The sequence below is a fragment of the Plecotus auritus genome (genome assembly GCF_963455305.1).
Source record: "Plecotus auritus genome assembly, chromosome: 4".
Lineage (NCBI taxonomy): Eukaryota > Metazoa > Chordata > Mammalia > Chiroptera > Vespertilionidae > Plecotus > Plecotus auritus.
Window position 1 is genome coordinate 66751763 of NC_137775.1, and position 24903 is coordinate 66776665.

Here is a 24903-nt window from a genome sequence, read left to right on the forward strand (position 1 = left end):
CCAGGGATGAATGGGAACATTTTGATGGTTTGCTTAGGTCTGTTACTATTTAAAATCCCAATTGTGGGTAGGACCATTGCATTACTTCTTTGTCTTAAGAAGCTCAAAATTCAAATTCCATTTTAATTAGTCATTTAAACATTATAACTTAGTATTATGTATGGTCAAGACACATGATCAGGACCTCCTTGTAGGGCTGTGAGAGGTCTTCTCTCAATGGTCATGTGTAGAATATTTATTAAGCCTCAGTGTCATTCTTCTCCCAAGTGACTATGAGCCATTTCAGGAACATGTAGTCATTAAGTCTATTTTTGCTTTATAGATTTAAAAATGTTAAACTATGTCCTTTTTATTTTATTTTATTAGCTTATGTGCCTCCAAGGGATCTTAGCTTTTCTGAGGTGACTTCTTACAGTTTTAAAACTAACTGGTCACCTGCTGGAGAAAATGTGTTTTCCTACCACATCACCTATAAAGAAGCTACTGGGGATGATGAGGTCACAGTGGTGGAGCCAGCGACGAGCACCAGCGTTGTTCTCAACAACCTGAAGCCAGAGACCCTGTACTTGGTCAATGTGACGGCAGAGTACGAGGATGGCTTCAGCATTCCCTTGGCTGGAGAGGAGACCACCGAAGAAGGTGTGAGGGGGCTTCTGCCACTGTTTTCCAAAATCTAGGAACTTATTGTGGAACAAAGTTAGCATTTGAAATAACCATCTGCTTTATAGTTCAGAACTGTGAGTGCCATTGTAAGATTTAGCATCTTTAAAATACAGCTATACATAAACCCTTTTAAAAAGAGAAAAAAACTTTTAAGTAAAACTCCTAGATTTCTTTTGGTGCATTTGAAAAGAGACATAGAGAACTGTTAATAATTATGGAATTAACTCTTGAAATACTGCTTACCCAGCATTTTCTGTCCCATGTTTCAAAAGTCTCATGTTCAAGTACTTTTGAAACTGCCTTACCTTATCTATGGATCTAATGATAAATATATATTACCAAATGTTTTCTATTTTAATTGTGGTAAAATTTATGTAACGTAAGATTGACCATTTCAACCATTTTTAAATGTATTTTCAGTGACATTTATATTGTTGTACCCTCACCACATCCATCTCCAGAAATTTTTTATATTGCAACACTGAAACTCTATACCCATTAAACAATAAACCCCTGTATCCCACTTTCCCCACTTTCCCTGCCTTTGGCAACCACTATTCTACTCTCTGTTTTTATGGATTTAAATACTTTGGATACCTCATATGAGTAGAATAATCATACAATATTTGTCCTTTTGTGACTGGCTTATATCACTTAGCATAATGTCCTCAAGGTTCATCCATGTTGTAGCATGTGCCAGAATATCTTTTCTTCTTATGGCTGACTGATACCTCATTGGATGTATAAATCACACTGTGTTTATTCATTCACCCACGATAGATACTTGGGTTGTTACCATGTTTTAGCTATTGTAAATAATGCTGCTAAGAACATGAATGTACAAATTTTACCAAATGCTTTGAGCATTGTTTGTTTAGATATATTCTCTTTGCTAGGGAGAGTTGAATACTTTCTGATACACTTCACTACATTTGACATTTAAAAGGTACAGACTTAGAATCACACATCTATTAAGCTTCAGAGCCAGTATTCAAACCCATTAGTTTATCTGCCTAATTTTGGGGGAATAATTTAGTCTTTTTCCTTGTCATATAAAATGAATCAGTGGTGCAAGTCTGCCAACAGCCATTTCTTTTTTTTCTTAAGGGATATAATTTCTTTCTCTTTTATGTGTTGGATTTTTATATAAACTTCTAATTGTGTGTGAGGTGCATGAAGGCATGTTGCACTGTGGTTACACCCAAGTGGATTGGGAAGAGAAAAACTGTTAGTTCATTTCCTGAATGTGATGTCTGTGTGGACAATTTTCCCATTAAACAAATAGGTTATTTAAGCATGTTTACTAAACACAAAGTCAAATGATGTTCTCATTTGGGTTCAATCAAAAATTCATTTAAGACTGTGAGTCTATTCATGTTACCCACATTGCAACTTAACCTTGATATTTAGATCTGGCTAGCATTCACTGAGTATCTGTAATGTGTTTAGTCCATCACATGTATGGTCTAATTATTCTCCAAGTCAAAGGACTGTGCAGATAAAAAGTTAGTTGTGGGGCTGACTGGATAAGACAATTCATTCAAGTGGGTAAATGTGGTAGATCTGGGTGTTAGGTATTATTTTCCTATTTTCCTAAGAAAATCTGGTAAGAGTGAAAGTCTTGGTTACTTATATTTGAAGAAACAAAATTTTATTTTTAAATTTTATGTCGATATGAGTTTATCATTTAATAGAGTATTTATGATTCTAAAGGTTTACTATTATATATACCTCTTTATTTGATTAAAAAGTTAATAGTACTTGGTCTGTTTCTTGACATTGTATTTGTTTGCTCTTTCAGAATCTAGTTAATGTCTGGCTAAATGAATGAAGTAACCAGGATGTTTGGCAAAAAACTGCTCACGGCTTTGTTTAGAGAACTGTTATAATTTAGTGATCAAAAGCTAGTTTTGTATTTTTCATATAAAAAGGCAACTTTATTTTTTAAATTTCAGTAAAAGGAGCACCTCGAAACCTACAAGTGACAGATGAGACTACAGATAGCTTTAAAATTACCTGGACTCAAGCCCCAGGGAGAGTGTTAAGGTACCGAATTATATATAGACCAACTGCTGGTGGAGAAAGCAAAGAAGTTACCACTCCAGCCAACCAAAGGAGGAGAACCTTGGGGAACCTGACTCCAGACACAAAATATGAAGTCTCTGTAATTCCTGAATATGTCTCAGGACCTGGCTCTCCATTGAATGGAAATGCAGCCACGGAAGAAGGTAGAGGAAATATGCTGACCACGTGGTAACAACTCAACTCTTAGTCTGCAGGAAAGACTTTGGACAACTGTCCAGATACTACAAGCCCTGAGCCCGTTGGTCTCAATTATCCGATATTTTGGACGGTAGTCCTTTTAGACTTGAGTTACATTTTTTACTTTCTCATGATAGCATTTAGTTGGTTCAATAGAACGTGAATGCTGTGATGTGGTCTAAATATTATTTTTAAAATATTATTAAATATTTTAATAGAAATTTAAGGATTACTAGCAATTAAAAAATCAAACTGCTATGCACAGTTGAAACAGATTATATGTTACTTCTTCAGAAAGATTTTAGAATATTGCCCTATTTTTACTTAAATGGTGTGATTTGGCTCCCAGGATAGATTGTGGCCAATGATTAACATTTAATGTTATTCATTGAGAAAAAAATAAGGCATTCATAATTTTCATTTTATTCCCTACTTTTAAAGTTTTAAAAACATAACAATAATAACAACACCATATTAACAGTGATGAAAAGTTACTGAGCACCTGTGTGTGTCAGGTTCCGTTTAAAGGGCTTTTTACGTATTATTTTGTTTAACCCTGCATAGAGTCAATGAAGTTGCTGTTTTTATTATTCTAGTTTTATAAGGAAATCAAGGCTAAATCATGTTGCTAATAAGCCATGTATCTGAGTTTGTGCACTTTGTTGTCCCAGTGCAGACACTCACAAGGAATGTTGGTTCTAGCTTGGCCTGCATCACTATTTCCCTCCCCGCGTAATGTAGCTGACTAGCCTTTTCTGCACAAGCCTTGGCCTGTCCACCTGCCTTTTTCCTCCTCTCATCCCTTTGGGAAGTCACTGTTTCCCTTCATCTCTTTTCTCCTGGGCATCTAGGGCTCTCTGTGCTGGGTATCACAACAGGACCCGGTGACGTTACCTTGCTGTTTTCTGGAGTGAAAGTGGCTGGCTGTTGTGTGCCCAGTGGAATGTCACAGAGTTGGGTGCCTTGAGACCCTTCAGAGGCCACACGGCCACTCTACCAGGAAAGTCATGAAATGTCAAGCATAGTTGCACAGGGATGGACAGCCCCTGAGTTTTACCCTGGGCTAGGCCTCTCTTAGGCTGTTTCATCACATATATATATATATATATATATATATATATATATTTTAGGGAAAGCATATATATATATATTTTAGGGAAAGCAGTATTTTCATTTATCATTTTAATCACATTAGTGTATTTTCTGGCCATTACATTTAAAAGTTCATAGCATCATGCCAATAAACCCTTTTTTATTGCAAATTTCTTAGAGGAGCTAAAAATTCACATTGTGTTACCAATCAACATACTGTATACACATTTTATGGTGCTTTGTTCCACTTTTAGAGAAAACCTTGTAGTTTTTTACATGCCAGATTCTAACATAAAAGATTTTAAGCAACCCTGTAAGCACAGAAGAGGAACTGCATAACTTTTGCTTTTTTTCTCTAATATATGAGGCCCAGTTTAGAAGTGCTTGAACTCTATTGGCTAGTCAACAGTCAGGATAAAATTTAATTTCATATGCACATATGCATCTACAGCAACAAAGCATTTTTCAAGTCATGTTATTAAATAATGAGTTTTTATGTGTTTTTTTGTTTTGTTTGTTTTTTAATGAAGTTAGAGGGAACCCAAGAGACTTAAGAGTTTCTGACCCTACCACATCATCTATGAAATTATCTTGGAGTGCGCCACCAGGAAAAGTGAAACAGTATCTGGTCACATACACCCCAGTGGCAGGAGGTGAAACTCAAGAGGTCACTGTGAGGGGGGACACAACCAACGCTGTTCTGAGAGGATTAAACGAAGGGACAAAATACACCTTATCCGTGACGGCCTTGTATGCCTCTGGGGCCGGCGATGCCCTTTTTGGAGAAGGAACAACGCTTGAAGGTAATTGCTGTCATAGTTTATAGAGACCCCCCAGCTTGTTTGCCATTGCATGTAGGAAGCTGAGAATGTTTTCAGTGAATGAAATTTAGAAATGCGCAATCCTTTTTCTTAAAAGACATTTGTATGGAAAAATAAGCAATCATAAAACTGCCTCTTATTCAGAGATGTAGAGTATAAGCAGCTGAAAAATTTAACTTGATTAGGAAGAAGTGTATTGGGGAGCTGGGTGCATAATAAGGCCCGAAAGATGTGTTGCAATGCCATGGGTTGGTTAAATGGAGAAAAGGTGTGTGACACTCAGAGTGGGAAGGCAGCTTGGGAAACATCGTGGGTGACGAGGGTTTGGACAGCTCATGGTCACACCGCTGCTTCTATCTCCCAGGAGCAGATAGGAGCCCTTTTCTGACTCCAGTCTCTTTTTATTCACCAGGTCGGAAAGCATTCATAATAGCTTGAGAAATTTGAAAATCCAAGTTTCTGTTGTTTGTTTTCCAACTGACCTCTAAATTTCAGTTGTATATTAGAGGTTCAAAGTTAATGCAGTACTTAGTAAGAACAACACTGGAGCTGTTTCCTTAGTTCTCTAGAGTAAATTGTCAGAAAGCTTCATATCTTTTAGGACCTTTGAAATATAATGGAAGTTTAGAATTAACTCACCACAACTACAAAGCAAGTCATGTAAGAGAGAGAAAATATGCATTTAACTTAACCACACGAGAATGGAATATAATGTTAAAAAGAAATGTCAGTGGATGGTTACAACGATGAGTCAGTACCATAGTTGGGGGCCTAAATGGAAAACCAGGCGTAGCTTGCTTTCTTGTTATTACTTTCTTTTAGATAACTTATTTAAAATGGTCAGAGAGAGAAAACAAATCTGAAGTATCTTTTGTGATGTGAAATCACAGTGATGGTTGCAAAATATCCATTAAATTTGATGGATCCAGAAGTTTGGAGGATTGTAGATGTTTTAATTAGCAGGAACAGGCTTACAGTAGGTAGGTAAGCTTCAATACTTAGTCAAGAATTAAAAACAAATAAACAAAAACAAAAATATTCGAATTAAAATTGTCTCTGGAATAGTGATCAAGAATTCAATTCCAATAGTCTATAAAATTTATTTTTAGAGGAAGATTTAAACAAAAGATAAAATACCTGTGTGTAAAATACTGATTACCTGAAGTCCTGGTTTGGCTACTTAGCCATGTAACCTTTAAATAATTCCTTAATCCTACTGAGCCTCAGTTTACCCATCTATAAAGAAGGCATGATCATTGTTACCCCTTTGTACCAGACCTGTGGAGATCAAATGGGAGAATGTAAGTGAAACTTTTTGGGAACTGTAAAATAAGATATGTCTATAAGTGTATCAATAAGAAATAATTAGTAATTAGAACTGATTACTAATACTTTCATAAGTATTTCAGAGACATTGATTGGCTACACGAAAGTTTTGAAAACAATAAGAGCTAGAAATAGAAATTGTCTTAATTACAGAGACATAATCCAAACAATAAAAGCATGTGATCTTTATAGTGGAGCAACATCCAGAATTTCTGAGAAGTATGTCCTTTTCTTTTGACCTTTTGAAGTTCTCTTTCTCATGTGCTTTCCAGAGGTTTTCAACACAGATTGTTCATAGGATTTTTTTAAGGATAAACTTTCAAGCTTTTATTTTTTACAAAACAGTTGTTGATTATTTGTATTTGGCTAGATGTCTCCCTTATAAAGAAAATCTTGGATATAGTTTAATAATTTTTTACTTTTGCTTGTAACTTTTAATCTTCTGATATTCTTCTGCATGTTCTTACTTCAAAAATATATTCATATTTAACCCAAATCTTCTCGATTCTAAAAAATTATGGTATTTTTTGCTAAGAATAATATATAAGTAAACTTTAGAAAAAACAATACAAATTTTAATTTAACAGCAAACACATTCTGTTGGGCTGTGATTTTTCTAGGTTAGGTGTATGGTTAAATTGCTTATAATTTTATAGCTTTGCACAAGTTGTGTAGAAAATCTACCAACTTGTATGCATGTATGAGTGTATGCTCCAGGACATAGTTGATCAAAAATTATCTCTAAGGGAGATACATGGGTAGTAAAATAAATTTAAAAAATTATCCCTTTTCATTTCCTAAGAAGGAGGTGAGCTAGATGATTTGTAAGTTTTCTTTAAAAATATAGTTAATTCATACCTAAATTGTCAAAAAAAATTTTTTTCCATTTACACCAAACTTTTACTATATTGAAGGATTATATTAAGTGCTGCCAGCCTGATTTTATTAACACATTTATCCCATAGCATTACGTGTGGTAAACTTGACAAATATGTGAAAGCATAGTTGAGACTAAATTAAAATAATAGAAGATTTTTGCCCCTGGTTATTCCATTTCACTTTATTGTATTAACTCAGCCAAATCCACATACCGTACACAGGAATAGGATATGATGGTAAATGCAGGGGATGGAAAGCCTAGAAACAAAGCCAGGCAAGTGCTTTGGAGGGCTGCTGTTTTTCTAATCTGTGTTTCTCTTGGGAGAGGAGGTGGTAAGAGCCTACCAGGCAGGAATGTTTCTTTAATCCAGAGGCATGGATCAGCAGGCAAGAGCATTCTGTAGGTTGAAAATTTTATAGATTGCCTGAAGTGCATTCTATTTAATTCAGAAAGAATTAAAACAATATTTAGTGTTGTCTACAACCATCCCTAACTTGAAAATGTTCCCTAGTACTTTCTTGAAATGCAGCCAATGATCAGAAAATTCCCCTGTCCCTGGAAGAGAGATTTATTAGCATTGGCATTGGGGAAGTTCATGGCTGGCTCTAGTACTGCATGAAATAGAATCACAAAGGCAGAGTTTATTACTATTTCAGATCCCAACTTCAGAGGAATCTGAGCACAAACCATTAGGTTTGATTTACATTATTCCCCTCCCCCTCCGGTTGTTGTTAAAGTAGATTTAATGTGCTTACTAAAATACTGCTGTAGATGTAAATGCACTTTAAGTTTGGTAGAACTTTTACTTGTCACTGTTAGTGGTTAGAGAGAGGAAAACCGGTTCTTATAAACCTCGAAATGAATAATTCAGAGCTTTACCACAAATGAATGAAAATTTCAGTTTGGGAATAATACGGTTCTTTTTATTTTTGAGTGTTGTTTTCTGGCTATGGAAAAGATGACTTTCCAGAATTTCCTTTGTTTCAGTTGCTATAGCAACCTGCCAGGGTCCTAGACATGAATGGCTTCCTGTACATCACACAAGCTAACTCAGCTGACATTTTGGTACAATGAGGTTTTTAACACATCAAGGAATTCCTCTGCATGGTGTTGAGTAACATGGGGCCTCTCAAAGATGGACTGAACAAGGCCTCTATGTTTCCCTAGATTTACTGCTGTCTCATAACTTGAAAAAATCATACATTCTGGGTATAACTACTCTGACGTTTCCAGGGAACTAGCACAATCACCAAACAGTAATTCATATTTTCTTTTCTGCAAATTAATGGCTCATCAGAGAAGAATCTAAATCAAACTGGAGAGGTAACAATTGTGGAAGAAATGCCACAGGCTTTGAGGTTGAAGAGTGATTTAATCGTTTAGAGGTTTTTAAGAACTATGTATTGCTTACAGTAATTAAGTTCACTTATCAATAGTGAACTTTGTCCTTTTCAAAGGTGGCTCTAATTCATTGGTTGTAAATCAAGTGTGTTTCCACATGAACATTATCCAGAAGCAGGTCTTCTATATTCTGCTATGGAAAGTTGGATGACTTTTGAGTTGAGCTCTAATGGAAAAGACAAATTGATTTAGAAGAGGGTTTACATTACTTTTTCAATTTAACTTCTATTTTTGAAAGTGGTATGTGAAACTCAATGAAAGCTGGCTGGAACAATCTATAAGATGAAATATAGTTTCATTTCATTATGATTAATTTTTCAGTTATCATCATTGGCTAATTTGTATTATAATTATATTTGAATTGGATGATGATTTGCTTTTCAGAAAGCAAATGGAAAAGGGCTGAGGATACATAGGAAAGTTACTTAAATAAGGCATTAGTTCTTTGGCCTTGTATATGGAAAAAAGTAGAAATCAACCCCTGTGGATGTTCAGATCATGAGAAATGCACCTGTCTAAATTACTTCCCACAGAAGCAGCACAGAGATGTATGCAAGCAGGCATGAGAAAAGTGCCTTTTGAACTTATGTTAAAACACTTTATAATCAAGGTGGAAATGCTGAGTATCAACATTCAAAAATGATGAGTTTTTTAGTATATTTAAATTTATGATAGAAAAGCATTGTTATTCCTTATTCTTATACTGGCACAATGCTGGGGAGAATAGGGTAGAGGGAAAAACTATTGAGAAGAAATCAAAGGAATAAAGATGAAGGCATACCCTCAGCGTAGAAGATTATCTTTTTGATACGATTGCCAGAAATTCTATTACTAGAGGTAAAGTAATATGCAAAGCACAGGCATGTAGTGCAGAACTATGAGCTTAAATGTTACTGAAAACAATATCACTTCTGTAAAAGCCTGAATAAACAAAAACACATTTGTAGGTCTTGGGCAGAGGGAAAGGAGGAACTCGAAGAGGAAGGGAGCCTTTGCTAGAGTAGAAGTGGATCCAGGTTTGGGGAAAAGTAGTGGCAAAGTGGTAAACAGTCTATCAGAGCTGGTTTCTGTTGACTGCCACCATTGCTATGCCTTCCCCTTGGAGGAGCAGTAATCTTCCCTGGAGAGAGGTTTCATGACGTTTTCCCTTTCTTATTCCTCTCCCTTCCCAGATACTCTAAAAAGAAACTGTCTCCAAAACCCAATCCAATGAAACCAAGACAAGTAATCTCTTTCTGTAGTCATTGATGTCTGACATTTCTTAGACTGGGGACAAAACCTACAATTCGATATATTAAACCAAACCAAATGCTTTGCTGGGTAACACTTGGATTGAACCTCATTTACAGGAAAATGTGGTCAACTCTTGAATAAGAAGCATACAGAGTAGGGCAAAAGTGGGTTTACAGGTGTTTGTATGGAAAACAATCCAATAAATAATAATATAAGAATAAACTTGTTTCATATACTCAACTGTAAACCTAATTTTGCCCCACCCTGTGTATTGAGAGCCATCTCCTTTTGAGACACAATAAGGGGAGGAGACAGTGGTGAGCTTCCCATGTGTGTTTGTAATGGAAAGGATGTGATGAGAAGCTTCAATCAACTTAATTTTTGGAGGGTCAGCGTTTAGCCTGTTCCACTACCTAAAGGTGATTTGTTGTGCACAGCCATAGACCCACATAATATATGAACCATCAAGCAGTCTGACACAGCATCACTGTGTCCTGCACAGCATCACTCTGTCCAACAGTGATGCGCCATTTTGCTTTCACCACACATCTTTATTTGGAAGGAGCCTCATTTCAGAGTTGAAAGCAAGTATGAGGGTTCCTTCCCACACTGATCAAGCACACCTTCCAAGTAAATGTCTCTCTAGGCCTCAAAAGAGGGGTAGCAGAAAGAAGGGAAAAGAAAGAAATGAGAAAAGAATAAAGAGTTATAAAGGATCAAGAATCACAGAGGAGATTTAGGAAACATCAGTGCTTAGGCATCTCTTTGGATATCCCAATTTGTTGATTTGGGCATGGCCTAATCTTTGGCTCTCTAGGTGATTCTACTAGTTGTATCTGATTAGGTCCAGTCCAGCTATTTTGCTCCTGAGGACCCCAGCGCCCCAGGAGGTGACACAGCCTGCTGGTGGTCTGCTCAGCTGATTGCATATCTAGTTTCAAGACCAGCTTTGCCACTGGGCAGCCTGCCAATGAAATCATAGGGTACAAACTAATTGCTTCATTTTTTTTGAAATCTAATATTTGGCCAAGCCAAGATTCCATTTTTAAAAACTTCAAGGGTTATAGGCCAGATGAAGTTTACTGTCATGGGTATATCATATTCTCAAAATTCATGCAACAGCTGGAATACCCAACCCTCCTACTTTTTTTTTTTTTCCAGAAAAAGTTTATCAGTGTGTTTGACAATAGTATAAACTTAATATTTAGCAGTATTCTGATCAAGCTCTCTGACATATAAGAAGCCCATTGAAATGGTTTATCTTTTCAATCTTGGCTACTGGATTGAGTTGTCTTTCTTCTTCCCATTTTCTTCGTCATTAACATGGAATGCTGCAATGCCGGTGCCGGCAAATAATGCCTTTATGTGACACATGCAGAAACTATAATTTTTTGAGGATTTTTTTTTTGAGAGCTTAGCATTTCAGAGCTTAGCATTCACTTGAATTAGTGTTGATAGCCATCAATTAGAACTCAGGAATATCTTTTAGTTAATATTTTATTTATATCTTAAAAGGTGTTTTTACAGATTATTTTCAAGGCATCGATAAACCTTGCAAATGTGTTTATTGCCACTTTACTAGCATTTTGTTCTAGCTTTACAGGTCTTGAGAGTGTTAAAATATTCGATTCAAATCCATGGGAATACATGTCTAGTGATCTAGGCACCTTTTGTTTGTAGCCTACAAATGTCTTTGTGAATGTACTTTTGCTTCAGACACAATTCTCTTCTTATTTTCTTCCAGTGAAATCATTAGCTTGTGTTTGTGAAGTTGATGTCTGTTGTCATGGAAAGAAACAATCTCACAAATTCAACACGGTAGAAAGCAGGGAGGAAAATGGCCTTGGGAAGACCAGAAGCTAAAATTGTTGTTTGCAAATCACTCCAGGGTTAATGTGGAAGATAATTCCCACATTCCAGCTAACTTTATTTGTCTTATATATTTTTTGGAAGGTCATTAATGCAGTTTTTAGCTCATTTAAATTCAAAGTCAGATTTAAGTACAATTATTTTATAATAGCTGTTCCTAACTGCAATTTAGGAAATTTAGGAGGACAGATGCGTATGAAAAGTGGCTGTATGTCAAACAAACATGCACTGCATATGGAAAACCAGTTGTGGGGATATCAATGATTAAAAAACAAAAAACAAACACAACACCTACTCCAACCGAACCAAAGAAAAAGTTTGCTTACATTTCTGTTAGTAGAGAAAAATATAGATGTATGGCCATTTAAGTAGCAAATACAGGTAAAGAAGACCTTTAGATGAAATTAATCTCAAGTATTGAGGGAAGAAGTCAACATGTTCTTGAAAATAAGTATTCTTGGTTACAGTGAAATATGTAACTAATTTTCATCTAGAGATGAAATTTCTTGTCAGCAGTTAAAGTTATTTATAATGGAGTTAGAATTTTCCATTTGCACTTGGGGTCTGGTAGGATGCCCAGCTTCTGTTTTATTTATTTTCCCCCTCTGAAGTCTACCATATATGATTGGTGTTTGTTCACCCAGATTTCTTTTTCATTTATTGTTTGTTATCTTTACTTTTTGTGCTGAAATTTAATTGTGTAAGCATGAGTATTTTTGTTATATTCATTTTTATTCTTTGATTCAACTAAAATAATAACCTTCAAAACTCTTGTAATAGCATTATATACCATTTGCTTGAATATACAATTACTGGTAAAATGTATGCTGTAGGAGCAGATAGTTTTATATTTATGTCATACTGTGGCATAAACCCTAGTAAAGGTAGCCAATATAAAGTGACCTGTATGTTTAACTTACATTTAAATTATGGAAAGTGAGGGTTTTATTGGAAGACATCTGTGCCTCCTATTAAGTTGAGGTTTCCATATTTTTCCATTTGGGTTGTATTTTTTTTAATGAAAGAACCAAAATTTCATAACAGATATTTTCGATCAGCTAGAACCAGTGGTGTGTTTTATTTTGATGACTAATCACGTTTAGGTTTTCCAGAAGAATTGGTGGTTTTTAGTTTCCTTAGGGGTAAGCTGAATTGAAAGTTTGCACTTCTGCTTTTTTAACTGCATGAACGAATAGAGTTTCCACCAAAAAAAATGATTGTCGCAATTAAGATTTGAGAGTGATATGAAATTGTTGAAATGATTGCAAATCATACATTGAAACTGAGCTTATTTAAATTAGAGAGGAAAAGACGATGATAAAGAAATAAAGATCTTTGTGAGCAATGTGCTATGTCATAAGATGGACTGATATGTGGTAATTCAGATGCATTATTTTCTTTGGAAAACTTTCTGTTAGGCATACTAGTATACTCCTTCATATTTAGATGTTACCCTTGTTCTAAAGGACCTTACCATCTCACTGGATAGATCGGGGCCAGAGTGCTATGCAGGAATCAGATAAAATTCTAATATTCTATCCATCAGTTTGTTCCACTGATAGAACAGGACAGTCAACTCAGAAATGAGAAATGAGCAACTTTAGACAAATTGAGTTTGAGTCCATCAAGTTAGGATGTCTACCAGGACGAAGTAATACTGACATATCTTGTAGACATTAAGTAATGATTCCCCTTTAATTTCTATTCTAGAACGTGGTTCAGCTCGGGATTTAATTACTAAAGATATCACTGATACATCAATTGGGGCTTATTGGACCTCTGCTCCGGGAATGGTTCGAGGTTACAGGGTCTCGTGGAAATCGCTTTATGATGATGTTGAGGCTGGAGAGAAAAATCTTCCTGAAGATGCAATTCATACGGTGATAGAAAACCTGCAGCCGGAGACCAAATACAAACTTTCAGTATTTGCTGTTTACAGCAGTGGAGAAGGAGAACCATTGAATGGAGAAGCCACAACTGAATGTAGGTAACATCACAAATGTGTTTGGGTGTGTTAGTTACCCTCTCAAGTGACAGGAAGTTGAACTACTTGCTTTTTTCTTTTCTTTATATGATCATTGAGGACTGAAAAATGAGAACCTTGAAAGAATGTGGTTTGGCCCTAGCTGGTTTGGCTCAGTGGATAGTGCATTGGCCTGCGGACCAAAGGGTCCCGGGTTCGATTCCGGTCAAGGACATGTACCTTGGTTGCAGGCTCCTCCCCGGCCAGGGCCCTGGTAGTGCAGGAAGAAACCAATCGATGTGTTTCTCTTACATCGATGTTTCTGTCTTTTCCTCTCTCTTCCACTCTCTCTAAAAATCAATGGAAAAATATCCTCGAGTGAGGATTAAAAAAACACACACAAAAAAACCAATGTGGTTTAAATTTAGGTTCATTTTGTATCTAAAATTTATACCCCTCTGCCCTAGCTGGTTTGGCTCGGTGGATAAAGCATCGGCCTGCGGACTGAAGGGTCTCAGGTTTGATTCTGGTCAAGGGAACATACCCGGGTTGCAGGCTCGATCCCCAGTGCGGGGCGTGCAGGAGGCAGCCAATCAATGATTCTCTCTCACCATTGATGTTTCTATTGCTCTCTCCCTCTTCCTTCCTCTCTGAAATCAATAAAAATATATTAAAAATATAAAATTTATATCCCCCCACCTTTGTGGAATGATCAACTAGATAAGAAACTCAACTAGTAAAAAGATCGGGAGCTATGAAAACAAAGAGAATTTGGGCATGGTTATAGATATATTACCTTGGGCAAGTTACTTAATCTTCATTGAGCCTCAATTTTCTAATCTGTAGGATGCAGTGTTTTAAGAATTGTCCTGAGGGTTAAATGAAACAAAAATGTTCAAAGCACCAAGCAGAGTGTTTAGCCACTTAGAGATGACTGATAATTAATAGTACCTACTGAGACTATGATTAATCTCAGATTCTTTAACTCTGGTTGGTGAGGTTAAATCAAAAGTCCACTCAGTTTTCTGGTGGCTCCCATTTGCCTTAATCTCGTTAATATTCTTTCTTGTGAATAATTCTGAATGACATACCATCATTTATTATTAGCTGGCTGGTAAAATATGTGTTCATATTTTTAAATTCTTTTTTCTAAAAAAATATTTGTTAATCACGGGCATGTCTCAAAATTTATAGAGGAAAACTTTATTTCTTTTGTTTTGGGAAAATTTTAGGAAAAGAGGAAAGAATGGGGAATTCTTACATTTCCTTTTATTAGAAAGAAGTGGAGGGATTGGGTGATTTTTTTTGGCAAAGAGCATTTTCATTTAAGTCCTATATCTTGATTTTAAGTTATTCTTAAATTAAAATCTTTTGGTCTGAGAGAATTCGTCTTTTCATTTTAATCACTGGAAAACTCAGTTGGCTATGTCCAAGCTTAAATTTGTGTCAAAATTAACAATATTTAAAAAAACCCCATCAAGCTCCTTTTAGGAAATTTAAGTAGTTGGAAAGGCATATTTCTCAGATATGAAAAATATGATTGGTTTATATAGTAATAAATGAAATCTTATGTTTGAATATGTTGGCTGATGTTGTTTAAGAATCTGGCAGAAATTCATCTCTATTTCTGACAGAAATTCACTTGTAAAGAGAAGCCATGTTGTAAACTTAGGCCAGATATGATACATAAAGCTAAATTTATTTGTGGGAGTAAAAATGCAATTCATGTGGCTGAGAAATTATTCAAGTATATGTATTTAAAGGGAGAAAAGTGTGATTTTTCATTTTTTAAAAATACATCTCCTTCCCAAAGACTGAGTTTTCATTTATTTATTTATGATTGAAAATCTCCACAAGGGACATGTTTTAGCCAAAAGCAGATATAGTAACAGAAATCCTAAATAATCTTTCATTTCTAAGAAGCTGGGCATGTAAGAAATTTTCAGTTTTTCTTGGCTAATTGATTGATTTAAAGGTGGGTGAAGATAAAGTCCTCTTTTGAACTAGCAGTAGACTAAACAGGAATGAAACATACACTTTATAGAGTATATGCAAACTGCTTAAACATCTAAGCAAATATGAGAGAATCCGGGCACTTTTGTTTGTTCTACTACCATTTTGTTGTTTTACTTTGCCCACTTTGTGGAAAGCAAAGCAGTTTAGAAAGCATTTGAGAAATCAGAGTCAGATGTGGTATTTAGGTGGTGGGTGAATCCTAAAATGTGGCTAACGGGGCAGAGTCACTAGGTCATGCTCACAGAGTTCCTTATAAACTTCCGAGGGGACATTTTGAAAATATTTTCAGGATTGCTTTCAACTCAGAGACATGGTATGCAGGCTGTTGATAGAATGAAAACCGTGTGTTGTGGCTATAAAGCCAGCAGATGAGAAACTTTCTACCGGCCCTCCAGTGCTGGTTTAGCAGAGAACAGTGGGTGTTGGAAAGCTTCTGAGAATTACTGAAACAGGAATAGAACTAACAATGTGAGTATTACAGCATTATATAACACGTGGCACACCTATCAATGAAGTAAAAATTGATTTTTATTTATTGGAAGCCAACAAAGCTTTTTTAAATTTCTCCCTAAAATCCAAGTTTTCTATTACAACTAGGATGAGGCGTGTTGTACTTTATTTAACTTCAATTCCTTTAGTGTCTCCTCTTCCTCTTACAAGGATTCTCATCAGATTAGGGCCCTACTGTCATGACCCCATTTAACCCTAATTACCTCCCCGAAGGTTCCATTGCCAACTGCCCCCACATTGGAGGTTATGGCTTTAACATAAAATTTTGGGGAGACACAATTATTCATCCCATAATATGTGTCATAATTTTTTCTTCTTTGCATGCCTTGTAAGTTTTATTTGATGCTAGACATTGTGAATTTGTTGGATGCCAGATATTTTTATATTCTTATAAACATCTTTAATTTTTATTCTGGGATGTAGTTATGTTACTTGGAAGTGGTTTGATCTTTTAGAAACTTATTTTATCCTCTGTTAGAGATAGACAAAATAAACCTTTATTTTTACGGCTAATTTTGCCCCATTACTGGGGCAATAACCTCTGTAGTACTATACATGATATTCCAAGAATTTTGAGGTTTTGTACTCTGGTTAGGAGGAACATTTCTGGCTATGTGGGATCTCTAGGAATTGCTACCTCTGCTCTTTTTGGGTGGTTCTTTCCTTCATTTTGGGTAGTTTCCTCATACATAAGCACTGATTAGTACTGGAGGGCCTTTTGCAGATTTTTGGATTTTTTTCTCTGTAACACCATCTCCTCTATAGAACTCAGTTCTGCAAATTTAGGGGCCTTGGACTCCCCAAAGTTGCAAAACCATCTCCTGAATTAAGGGAGATCACCATGCTCCACCTGGATCCTCCTTCCTGTCGTGGAGCTGAAAACTCTTCCTAAGTAATGAGCCAGGGTGATCATAAAGTGAAGTCGCATTCATTTCTCATCTCTCAGGGATCACTGTCCTGTGCTATCTGATGTCCAATATCTGAAAAATAATTTTCTATATATGTATATTATTTTTTTTGTTTAAATATATTTTATTGATTTTTTACAGAGAGGAAAGGAGAGGGATAGAGAGTTAGAAGCATCGATGAGAGAGAAACATCAATCAGCTGCCTCCTGCACACCTCCCACTGAGGATGTGCCCACAACCAAGGTACATGCCCTTGACCGGAATCGAACCTGGGACCCTTCAGTCCACAGGCTGACGCTCTATCCACTGAGCCAAACTGGTTAGGGCTATATGTACATTCTTAAATTTTTTAGGTTTTTAATTGTTTCAGATGGTCCTTGTCCATTTGAACATGAAACTTTCTCTTAGAATCAAGAAAGATTCTTGCCTTAGCTGGTTTTGCTCAATGGATAGAGCATCAGCCTACAGACTGAAATGTCCCAGTTTCAATTCCAGTCAAGAGCACATGCCTGGGTTGCAGGCTCCATCCCCAGTAGGGGGCGTGCAGGAGGCAGACAATGAATGATTCTCTGGCATCACTGATGTTTGTATCTCTCTCTCTCCCTCTTCCTTCCTCTTTGAAATCAATAAAAATATATTTTAAAAAAGAAAGATTCTTTGCATTGTTTCTTTAAGCTTTAGTTTCTTCTTATAGAAAATGCTTATGGCTTTTGAATTGCTAAAAGATTATTAAACTGAATGAAATGATCCTGCTTATAAACTCTGATTATGTATAAGAAAAAGAATATGTTGGTTATTTATGGGCATTGATAGACTTATTAATAATTGTGAAATATTAATAAAGATAATTTAATAATAAATTACTATATAGTAATCAAACACTTTTTACATACAGTGCTTCCTAAAACACTCAGTATTATCTTTAGAGCTCTTGAGATATTTTTATGTGTTAAGTTTCATTTTCCTTTGTGTTCATAGTCTTACATACTCATGGCAATTACAAAGAACAGTGTTAACTGTAGTCACTCTGACTAGTCATTTGTGGACTGTACCTTTTTCTTAAAAGACCCAAATGAGACTTCTGACTCTGCATTCATGATTTTTACTATTCCCCACAGCATGTTTGCTACAGTAATTTTTTTAAGATGGAAATATAATAAAAAGTTTAAGAGCTCATCTCTGGAAATGGATCTTTAAAATGCAAATAGGAAATTCTTGCTATATGAACCTCTATTTTTTTTATTTATTAGCCAGTTGAAGAAAAAGAACTTCTTACTGTGATCTCACTGAGATTAGGCTCACACGCTATTGTGAATTTATGAGAAACCATGATGCTCAGCAAGAGAACAGTGTACATATTGAAGAAACCATAGATAGTGTATTTTCACATAAATGGGGAGGTGGACATATATATTTTCTTTCAACATGGTCCACATTGTAATCTTCTTCTTTTTTTTTTTTAATCTCACAGTATCCCAAGATTCGAGAACCTTGAAAGTGGATGAAGAAACAGAAAACACAATGAGAGTTACCTGGAAACCAGCACCAGGAAAAGTTGTCAACTACCGTGTTGTATACCGCCCCCGTGGGGGAGGAAGACAGATGGTTGCCAAAGTGTCACCCACGGTCACCTCAACAGTGCTAAAGCGGCTTAAACCCCAAACCACGTATAACATCACAGTCCTCCCAATTTACAAGACAGGAGAAGGAAAGCTTAGGCAAGGATTGGGAACAACAGGTACAAAGCAATAACTTTTTTGGAAAGTGTGTCATATTTTAAGGAAGACTTTAGGCATCTACTTTATTTGTGTCTAAATTAATTCTGTAATAAATTAAATTAGAATAATTTGATAGGATGCCTAATGGTCTATTATTTTTACCAATCGAGTTCCCAGTAAAGTGATTTTACATATTAATGCTCCAATGCTAATCTAATATTCTGAATTGTCAGAGTTGTTTACACTTCCACTTGAGGAGCACTCTGTGAATCAGCATTTTTACTGTGTATTGTATATTGTGATATCAGCCTTAATTTTCCTATAAATATACATTTCGAAGTGGTATGTTTGTGACGATTCTCATGTATGCCACTTAGACATTTCCAATTCGATTTATTATTGTAGGGGCTAATTAAAAACCCCAAAGCCTAGTCTTATGAATAATATTTTAAAATCTTATTTTTACAGCTTCTCGATTTAAGTCGCCCAGGAACCTCAAAACATCTGACTCAACCATGTCCAGCTTCCGAGTGACTTGGGAGCCTGCCCCCGGGGAAGTGAAGGGTTACAAAGTCACGTTCCACCCGACAGGGGAGGAGAGGACCCTGGGAGAGTTAGTGGTTGGACCTTATGACAACACAGTTGTTTTGGAGGAACTTAGGTAGGAATGAACTGTATTTGGTTTGTGTTAAAAGACTGAATAACTTATGTAAATTAGCAGGCCTGGCACAGCAGAGTTTGCCAGCAACTGAAGCTGCTTTCTCACTCTTGGTGATGGTGAAGTTGAGGTAGGATTCAGAGACTAGCAACAGGATTTAGGCCTGAGCAGGTTTTATTTTGGTAATGTTTTAATGATTTTTGTATTAAGTGATCAGGGATGGCATTTTTTCAATAACCCCGTTTTAAAAAAATTAGCATTCCTATTACACAATTTTACTAAAAGCAGCTCTTCCCTAGGAAGGCCTGTGGCAATGTGTGGGTTCCTGCGCCTTCTGGAAAGGCCCAGGTGACTCACACGGAGCTTCTGAGTGTGAATCCTCTCCTGGGGTGGGCCACGGAGAGAGAAGGCAGGACTTGCGCGTGGTGCCAGCTGGCAAGATCGGGGAAGGGTGAGCTGATTAAAAGTCTCGCTCCAGGCTGTGCAGTGGAAAACAAGGAAGTTTGAGTTTGAACAGCACCCTACATTCATTAAAGTAGGAAGAATGGACCACTGTGCAGTGCCTTTTTTAAAGTTTGTTTGTTTCAGCCCTTCATTCAATGATATTGAAGTCTATATAAAAGCTTGCTATTTACTTGATAAAGAATAGGGAGGATGAAGTTTACTGAGCCTACTATGTGCCAGGCATTGCGCTGGGTGCTTTATGTTACCTTGCAAGGTACAACATTTAAGTTATTTTCTTAAAGCACATTGCTTAGAAGCAGTAAGGGTTCAGATCCTTCCTTGACATGGTCAGTGGCATGTAGAGATTCTACACCTGGTAGAAAGGCAAGATGGAAGCTGGTGCTGTGAAGCCCTACTAGCCCTAGCTAGCTTCCCTTGATACCTCACACTATCAGCTTAAACTAGATTGTGATGGAAATTATTTTTCTTCTCTTGAAAAGTTATGCATTATAATTTACTTTGAGTAGTGAAAGTTTGTAAATGAAGATTGATATCTCTAACAAAGCAAAAAATGCTACCACTTGGGGCAATTATACATACAGACTATATGTTTTCACATTTCAGGGCAGGTACCACCTACAAGGTAAATGTTTTTGGAATGTTCGATGGAGGAGAAAGTTCACCACTTGTTGGACAAGAAATGACAACCCTTTCTGACACAACTGTAATTCCATATTTATCCTCTGGTAAGAAATTGAGTGACATTTCCCTAAAAAACCTCAATATTATCAAACTATTTCAAGTATTCATCATTAGTTAATCATGCAATGAAAAGTAACTATAAAAATGTTACACTAAAATTTATCTAAATAATTTTCATACTTAAAAATTTCCTAAAAAATCCAGTTAAGCATACTTTTTACATTATAGTTTTAAGGCTTTTCTTGTCAGCATTGAATTCATTACCTAGGACTATTTTATTTAAAGACTAGAGGCCCAGTGCATGAAATTCATTCACGGGGGGGGGGGGTGTCCCTCAGCCCAGCCTGCACCCTCTCCAATCTGGGACCCCTTGAGGGGTGTCCGACCTCCAATTTAGGCCCGACCTAAACGGGCAGTCAGACATCCCTCTCACAATCCAGGACTGCTGGCTCCCAACTGCTCGCCTGCCTGCCTGCCTGATTGCCCCTAACCACTTCTGCCTGCTAGCCTGATCACCTCCTAACCACTCCCCTGCCAGCCTGATTGATGTCTAACTGCTCCCCTGCCAGCCAGTTTGCCCCCAACTTCCCTCCTCTGCCAGACTGGTCACCCCTAACTGCCATCCCCTGCCAGTCTGGTCGCCCCTAACTGTCCTCCCCTGCTGGCCCGGTCACCCTAACTACCCTCTCCTGCTGGCCTGATCACCCCTAACTGCCCTCCTCTGCAGGCCTGGTCCCCCCAACTGCCCTCCCCTGCTGGCCTGGTCCCCCTCAACTGCCCTCCAATGCAGGCCTGGGTCTCCCCCAACTGTCCTCCCCTGCTGGCCTGGTCTCCCCCAACTGCCCTCCTCTGCCGGCCTGGTCACCCCTAACTGCCCTCCCTGCTGGCCTAATGGCCCACAACTGCCCTCCCCTGCAGGACTGGTCCCCCCACAACTGTCCTCCCCTGCTGGCTTGGTCACCCCCAACAGCCCTCCCCTGCAGGCCTGTTACCCCCAACTGCCCTCCCCTGCAGCCCTGGCCCCGCCACTGCCCTCCCCTGCAAGCCTGGGTCCCCCCCAACTGCCCTCCTCTGCCGGCCTGGTCACCCCCAACTACCCTCCTCTGCTGGCCTGGTCACCCCTAACTGCCCACAACTGCCCTCCCCTGCAGGCCATCTTGTGGCGGCCATCTTGTGTCTTGGAGTGATGGTCAATTTGCATATTACTCTTTTATTAGATAGGATGAGTTTTATGATAGTTAGATAATATACATTTTTCTCTCTTTTTAATGACTAAAAGGCAATTTGATATTGTTAAAGTAATGGTAGAAATGATTCATTTGGGCTGAGCCAGCAAAGTCGGGTTACATAAATAGGTGGGAACCACCACTTGGGAAGCAAAATAGTAACATAAACCCTTTAGACATTTTTGCGCTTGCCACGATTACAGCTTTCGGGTACATGAAGCTAGTTTCGAACATTCTTAGAGGTGCAAGTGGTGGGTAGAATTTACTTCTAAATATTTCCTATCATTTGCTAAAAAAAGAGTAGATCTGGGCTGCCCAGGAGAGGGCTTGCAAAGGCTTAGGTGATTAGAATGGCATTTGGGAATCTGAAATCCTGACTTAGTGTATAATACACGATGACAACTTTGCAGTGTGATGAGCATTGTGTAATGTTCCCCCATGACTTCTTTTTGTAATAGAAAGATCAGAGGCTAACATAGCAAGAGGTGAGAAAGTTCACAGCTGGTAATGGAAGCTCCTGGAAAAGAGAGCATTTGAAAATATGGATGTGGACAAAATAAAATGTCAGATCTTGCTGTTTTGCTTTAATGTTTTATTGTTTCTCCTATGATGATATTAACTGACTTGTATTTTTATTTTGTAGCTTGTGCACTGAGGATATTGGGATTATGCTCTTTCCAAAGCACCCTAGCTTTGTATCAATGTTTGTGCTTATTGTCTCTACAGCTCTCAATTTGTATATTTGTTTGCCTACTTTTTCTAAATTGTCTTTCTTCTCTCTGATTTTTTAAATGTGCAGACTTTACTATCTGTATTTACTTGGTTGTTATATATATAGCAACTGAGCAGTTAATAACTATATCATGTAATAGCTACCAGGTTTTAAAACAATGATCTTTACTTTAAAAAGGTCTAATTTTGAGTTATGTTCCTATTCCTTCATAATACATGCAGTAGTTATGTGGGAGCTTAATTAGTTTAATAGATTTTTTGGCTCATTAAAACCTTTTCTAGCTTACACATTTATCAGTTCATCTCATACTTGTCTGCTAATGAACACCGAATATTACAGAAAAATGCAAATCTAATCTTTAGATCACATTACATTTTTATTAAAATTATTAACACCTTAGAGTTAGATGACTGTACATTCACATTTATTTCAGCTCTTGAGTTTGTGAGCTCATTCAAATTTATAATGATAGTTTAATTTGTCTCCAGGGTCTACAACTGTGGCCAGGAATTATAGTCACAGATGAAGGAAACATTTGCCACTGAAATAATCATAGGAGGAATTGATGACTCTCACGACTGTTTTTGAGGTTAATAAATCACATGGACATATTTTCAGAGTCTCAAATTCCAAAGCTACAAAACTGAAACAGTTAGGCAACACTGAGCATCTGGGGGGTGGCGGAGGCATGGCTAGGAAGTAATCTGCTGAGAATGTGCCCCTTACTCTGTCCTGTCTCACTGTTGCCATGTCAGGGATGGAGTGTCTCACCAGAGCTGAAGCAGACCTGGTGTTGCTGGTGGACGGATCATGGAGCATCGGCCGGGCAAATTTTAGAACTGTGAGGAGTTTCATTTCTCGTATTGTGGAGGTCTTTGAGATTGGCCCCAAAAGAGTACAAATTGGTAGGTCTGATGATATTGAAGACATTTAGACATTTTCATTATGCTCTTTTATATATGCTCATACCAATGGTGTTATTTTAGGTCTTGCTCAGTACAGTGGGGACCCCAGAACAGAATGGCAGTTAAATACTCACAAAGACAAGAAGAGTTTGATGCAGGCGGTGGCAAACTTACCATACAAAGGAGGCAATACGCTCACAGGTGAGTCAGGGTGGTTCTGTTGAGTTTTAGCTCTTGTTTTTGGTCAACGCTTGTGGCTAAATAATAACATGATTGATTTTCTTTTAAAAATTCCACTAGGCATGGCTTTGAATTTTATTCGCCAACAGAGCTTCAGAACCCAAGCTGGAATGAGGCCTAGAGCTAGAAAAATTGGTATTCTTATCACCGATGGAAAGTCCCAAGATGATGTTGAGGCACCTGCAAAGAAACTCAGGGATGAAGGCATAGAGCTGTTTGCTGTTGGTAAGCATTAGAAAGGCTAGCAATGCTCTCGGCATTACAAAGCTGAGGATATTTTTGTAGTTAAAATATTTTCTGAAGTGTGAAAAAAACAAACACATTTTCCCTATCACATAATTTATCAAAATGACGTGCCAGGGAGTTGATTCATGCTCTCCTTGTAATGAGACAACATTACATGTCTTCTTGGAAGAAAGTAATGGCTCAAGAGGACAGATGTACTCTTAATAGGATTTCAGAAAAGTCCTATTTGGTTTTCCATGGCACCATGTTTATTTTTGATATCCATTACTTTACTTTTCAGAAAAAAAAATTTGAAGAGACACTTTTTGGTGAAAAATTGATGCTAGAAGCATTGAGAAGTATTTAATTCATAATAGCCTTCAGTTTATATTATTTTTTTATATGTTTCTATTTTGTAAGTATAGGTAGGTAATCCTTTTATTGTTGAGGAAAATGATACATATGTTCTAGTTAACCTTGACTGTGTAAGGGTAGCCTGTAAAATTTTTATTTCATTCCATGAATTTTTTTCTTTTAATTAGTATATATCCATTTCATTTTGAGGTATCAAAAATGCCGATGAGCTTGAGTTGAAGATGATCGGATCAGATCCCGATGAGATCCACGTATACAATGTGGCAGATTTTGAGTCACTCTCCAGGATCGTGGATGACCTGACCACTAACTTGTGCAACAGTGTAAAGGGCCCAGGTAAGGATAGCCCAGGGTTTCCATCCTCAGCACTGTAATATTTTGGGCCAGACAATTCCTATTTTGAATGGGGGAGGGGACTCCTTTGTGCATTCTGAGATGTTTAGTAGCATTCCTGTGCCCTGCTCATCGGAAGCCAGTAGCATCCCCTGATTTGTGACAACTAAAAATCTCTTTAAATGTCTGCTGAGGAGAATGCTACCCCCGACTGAGAATCACTGGTTTAGTCCCTGATTTGTTTCAGATGCCATCAAATTAGAAATGACTTCTAGCTTATTTGAGGATACTTTTAATTATATGTCCCTGTGTGCGCGTGCATACACACACACACACACACACACACACACACACACACACACACACACACAGAGAGAGAGAGAGAAGAGAGAGAGAGAGA

At 37.3% G+C, this 24903-nt stretch overlaps 1 protein-coding gene across 1 annotated transcript in view; it reads left to right on the forward strand.

Moving 5' to 3' along the window:
- COL12A1 (collagen type XII alpha 1 chain) overlaps positions 1-24903 on the forward strand; it is a 111920-nt gene that overhangs the window by 21157 nt on the left and 65860 nt on the right. The window contains exons 11-21 of the mRNA XM_080665369.1: positions 367-639; positions 2619-2891; positions 4548-4820; positions 13258-13530; positions 18416-18682; positions 19131-19323; positions 20389-20510; positions 23181-23330; positions 23412-23531; positions 23631-23795; positions 24360-24506. Coding sequence (XP_080521495.1) covers positions 367-639; positions 2619-2891; positions 4548-4820; positions 13258-13530; positions 18416-18682; positions 19131-19323; positions 20389-20510; positions 23181-23330; positions 23412-23531; positions 23631-23795; positions 24360-24506 — 2256 coding nt within the window. The remainder of the gene's footprint in view (positions 1-366; positions 640-2618; positions 2892-4547; positions 4821-13257; positions 13531-18415; positions 18683-19130; positions 19324-20388; positions 20511-23180; positions 23331-23411; positions 23532-23630; positions 23796-24359; positions 24507-24903) is intronic.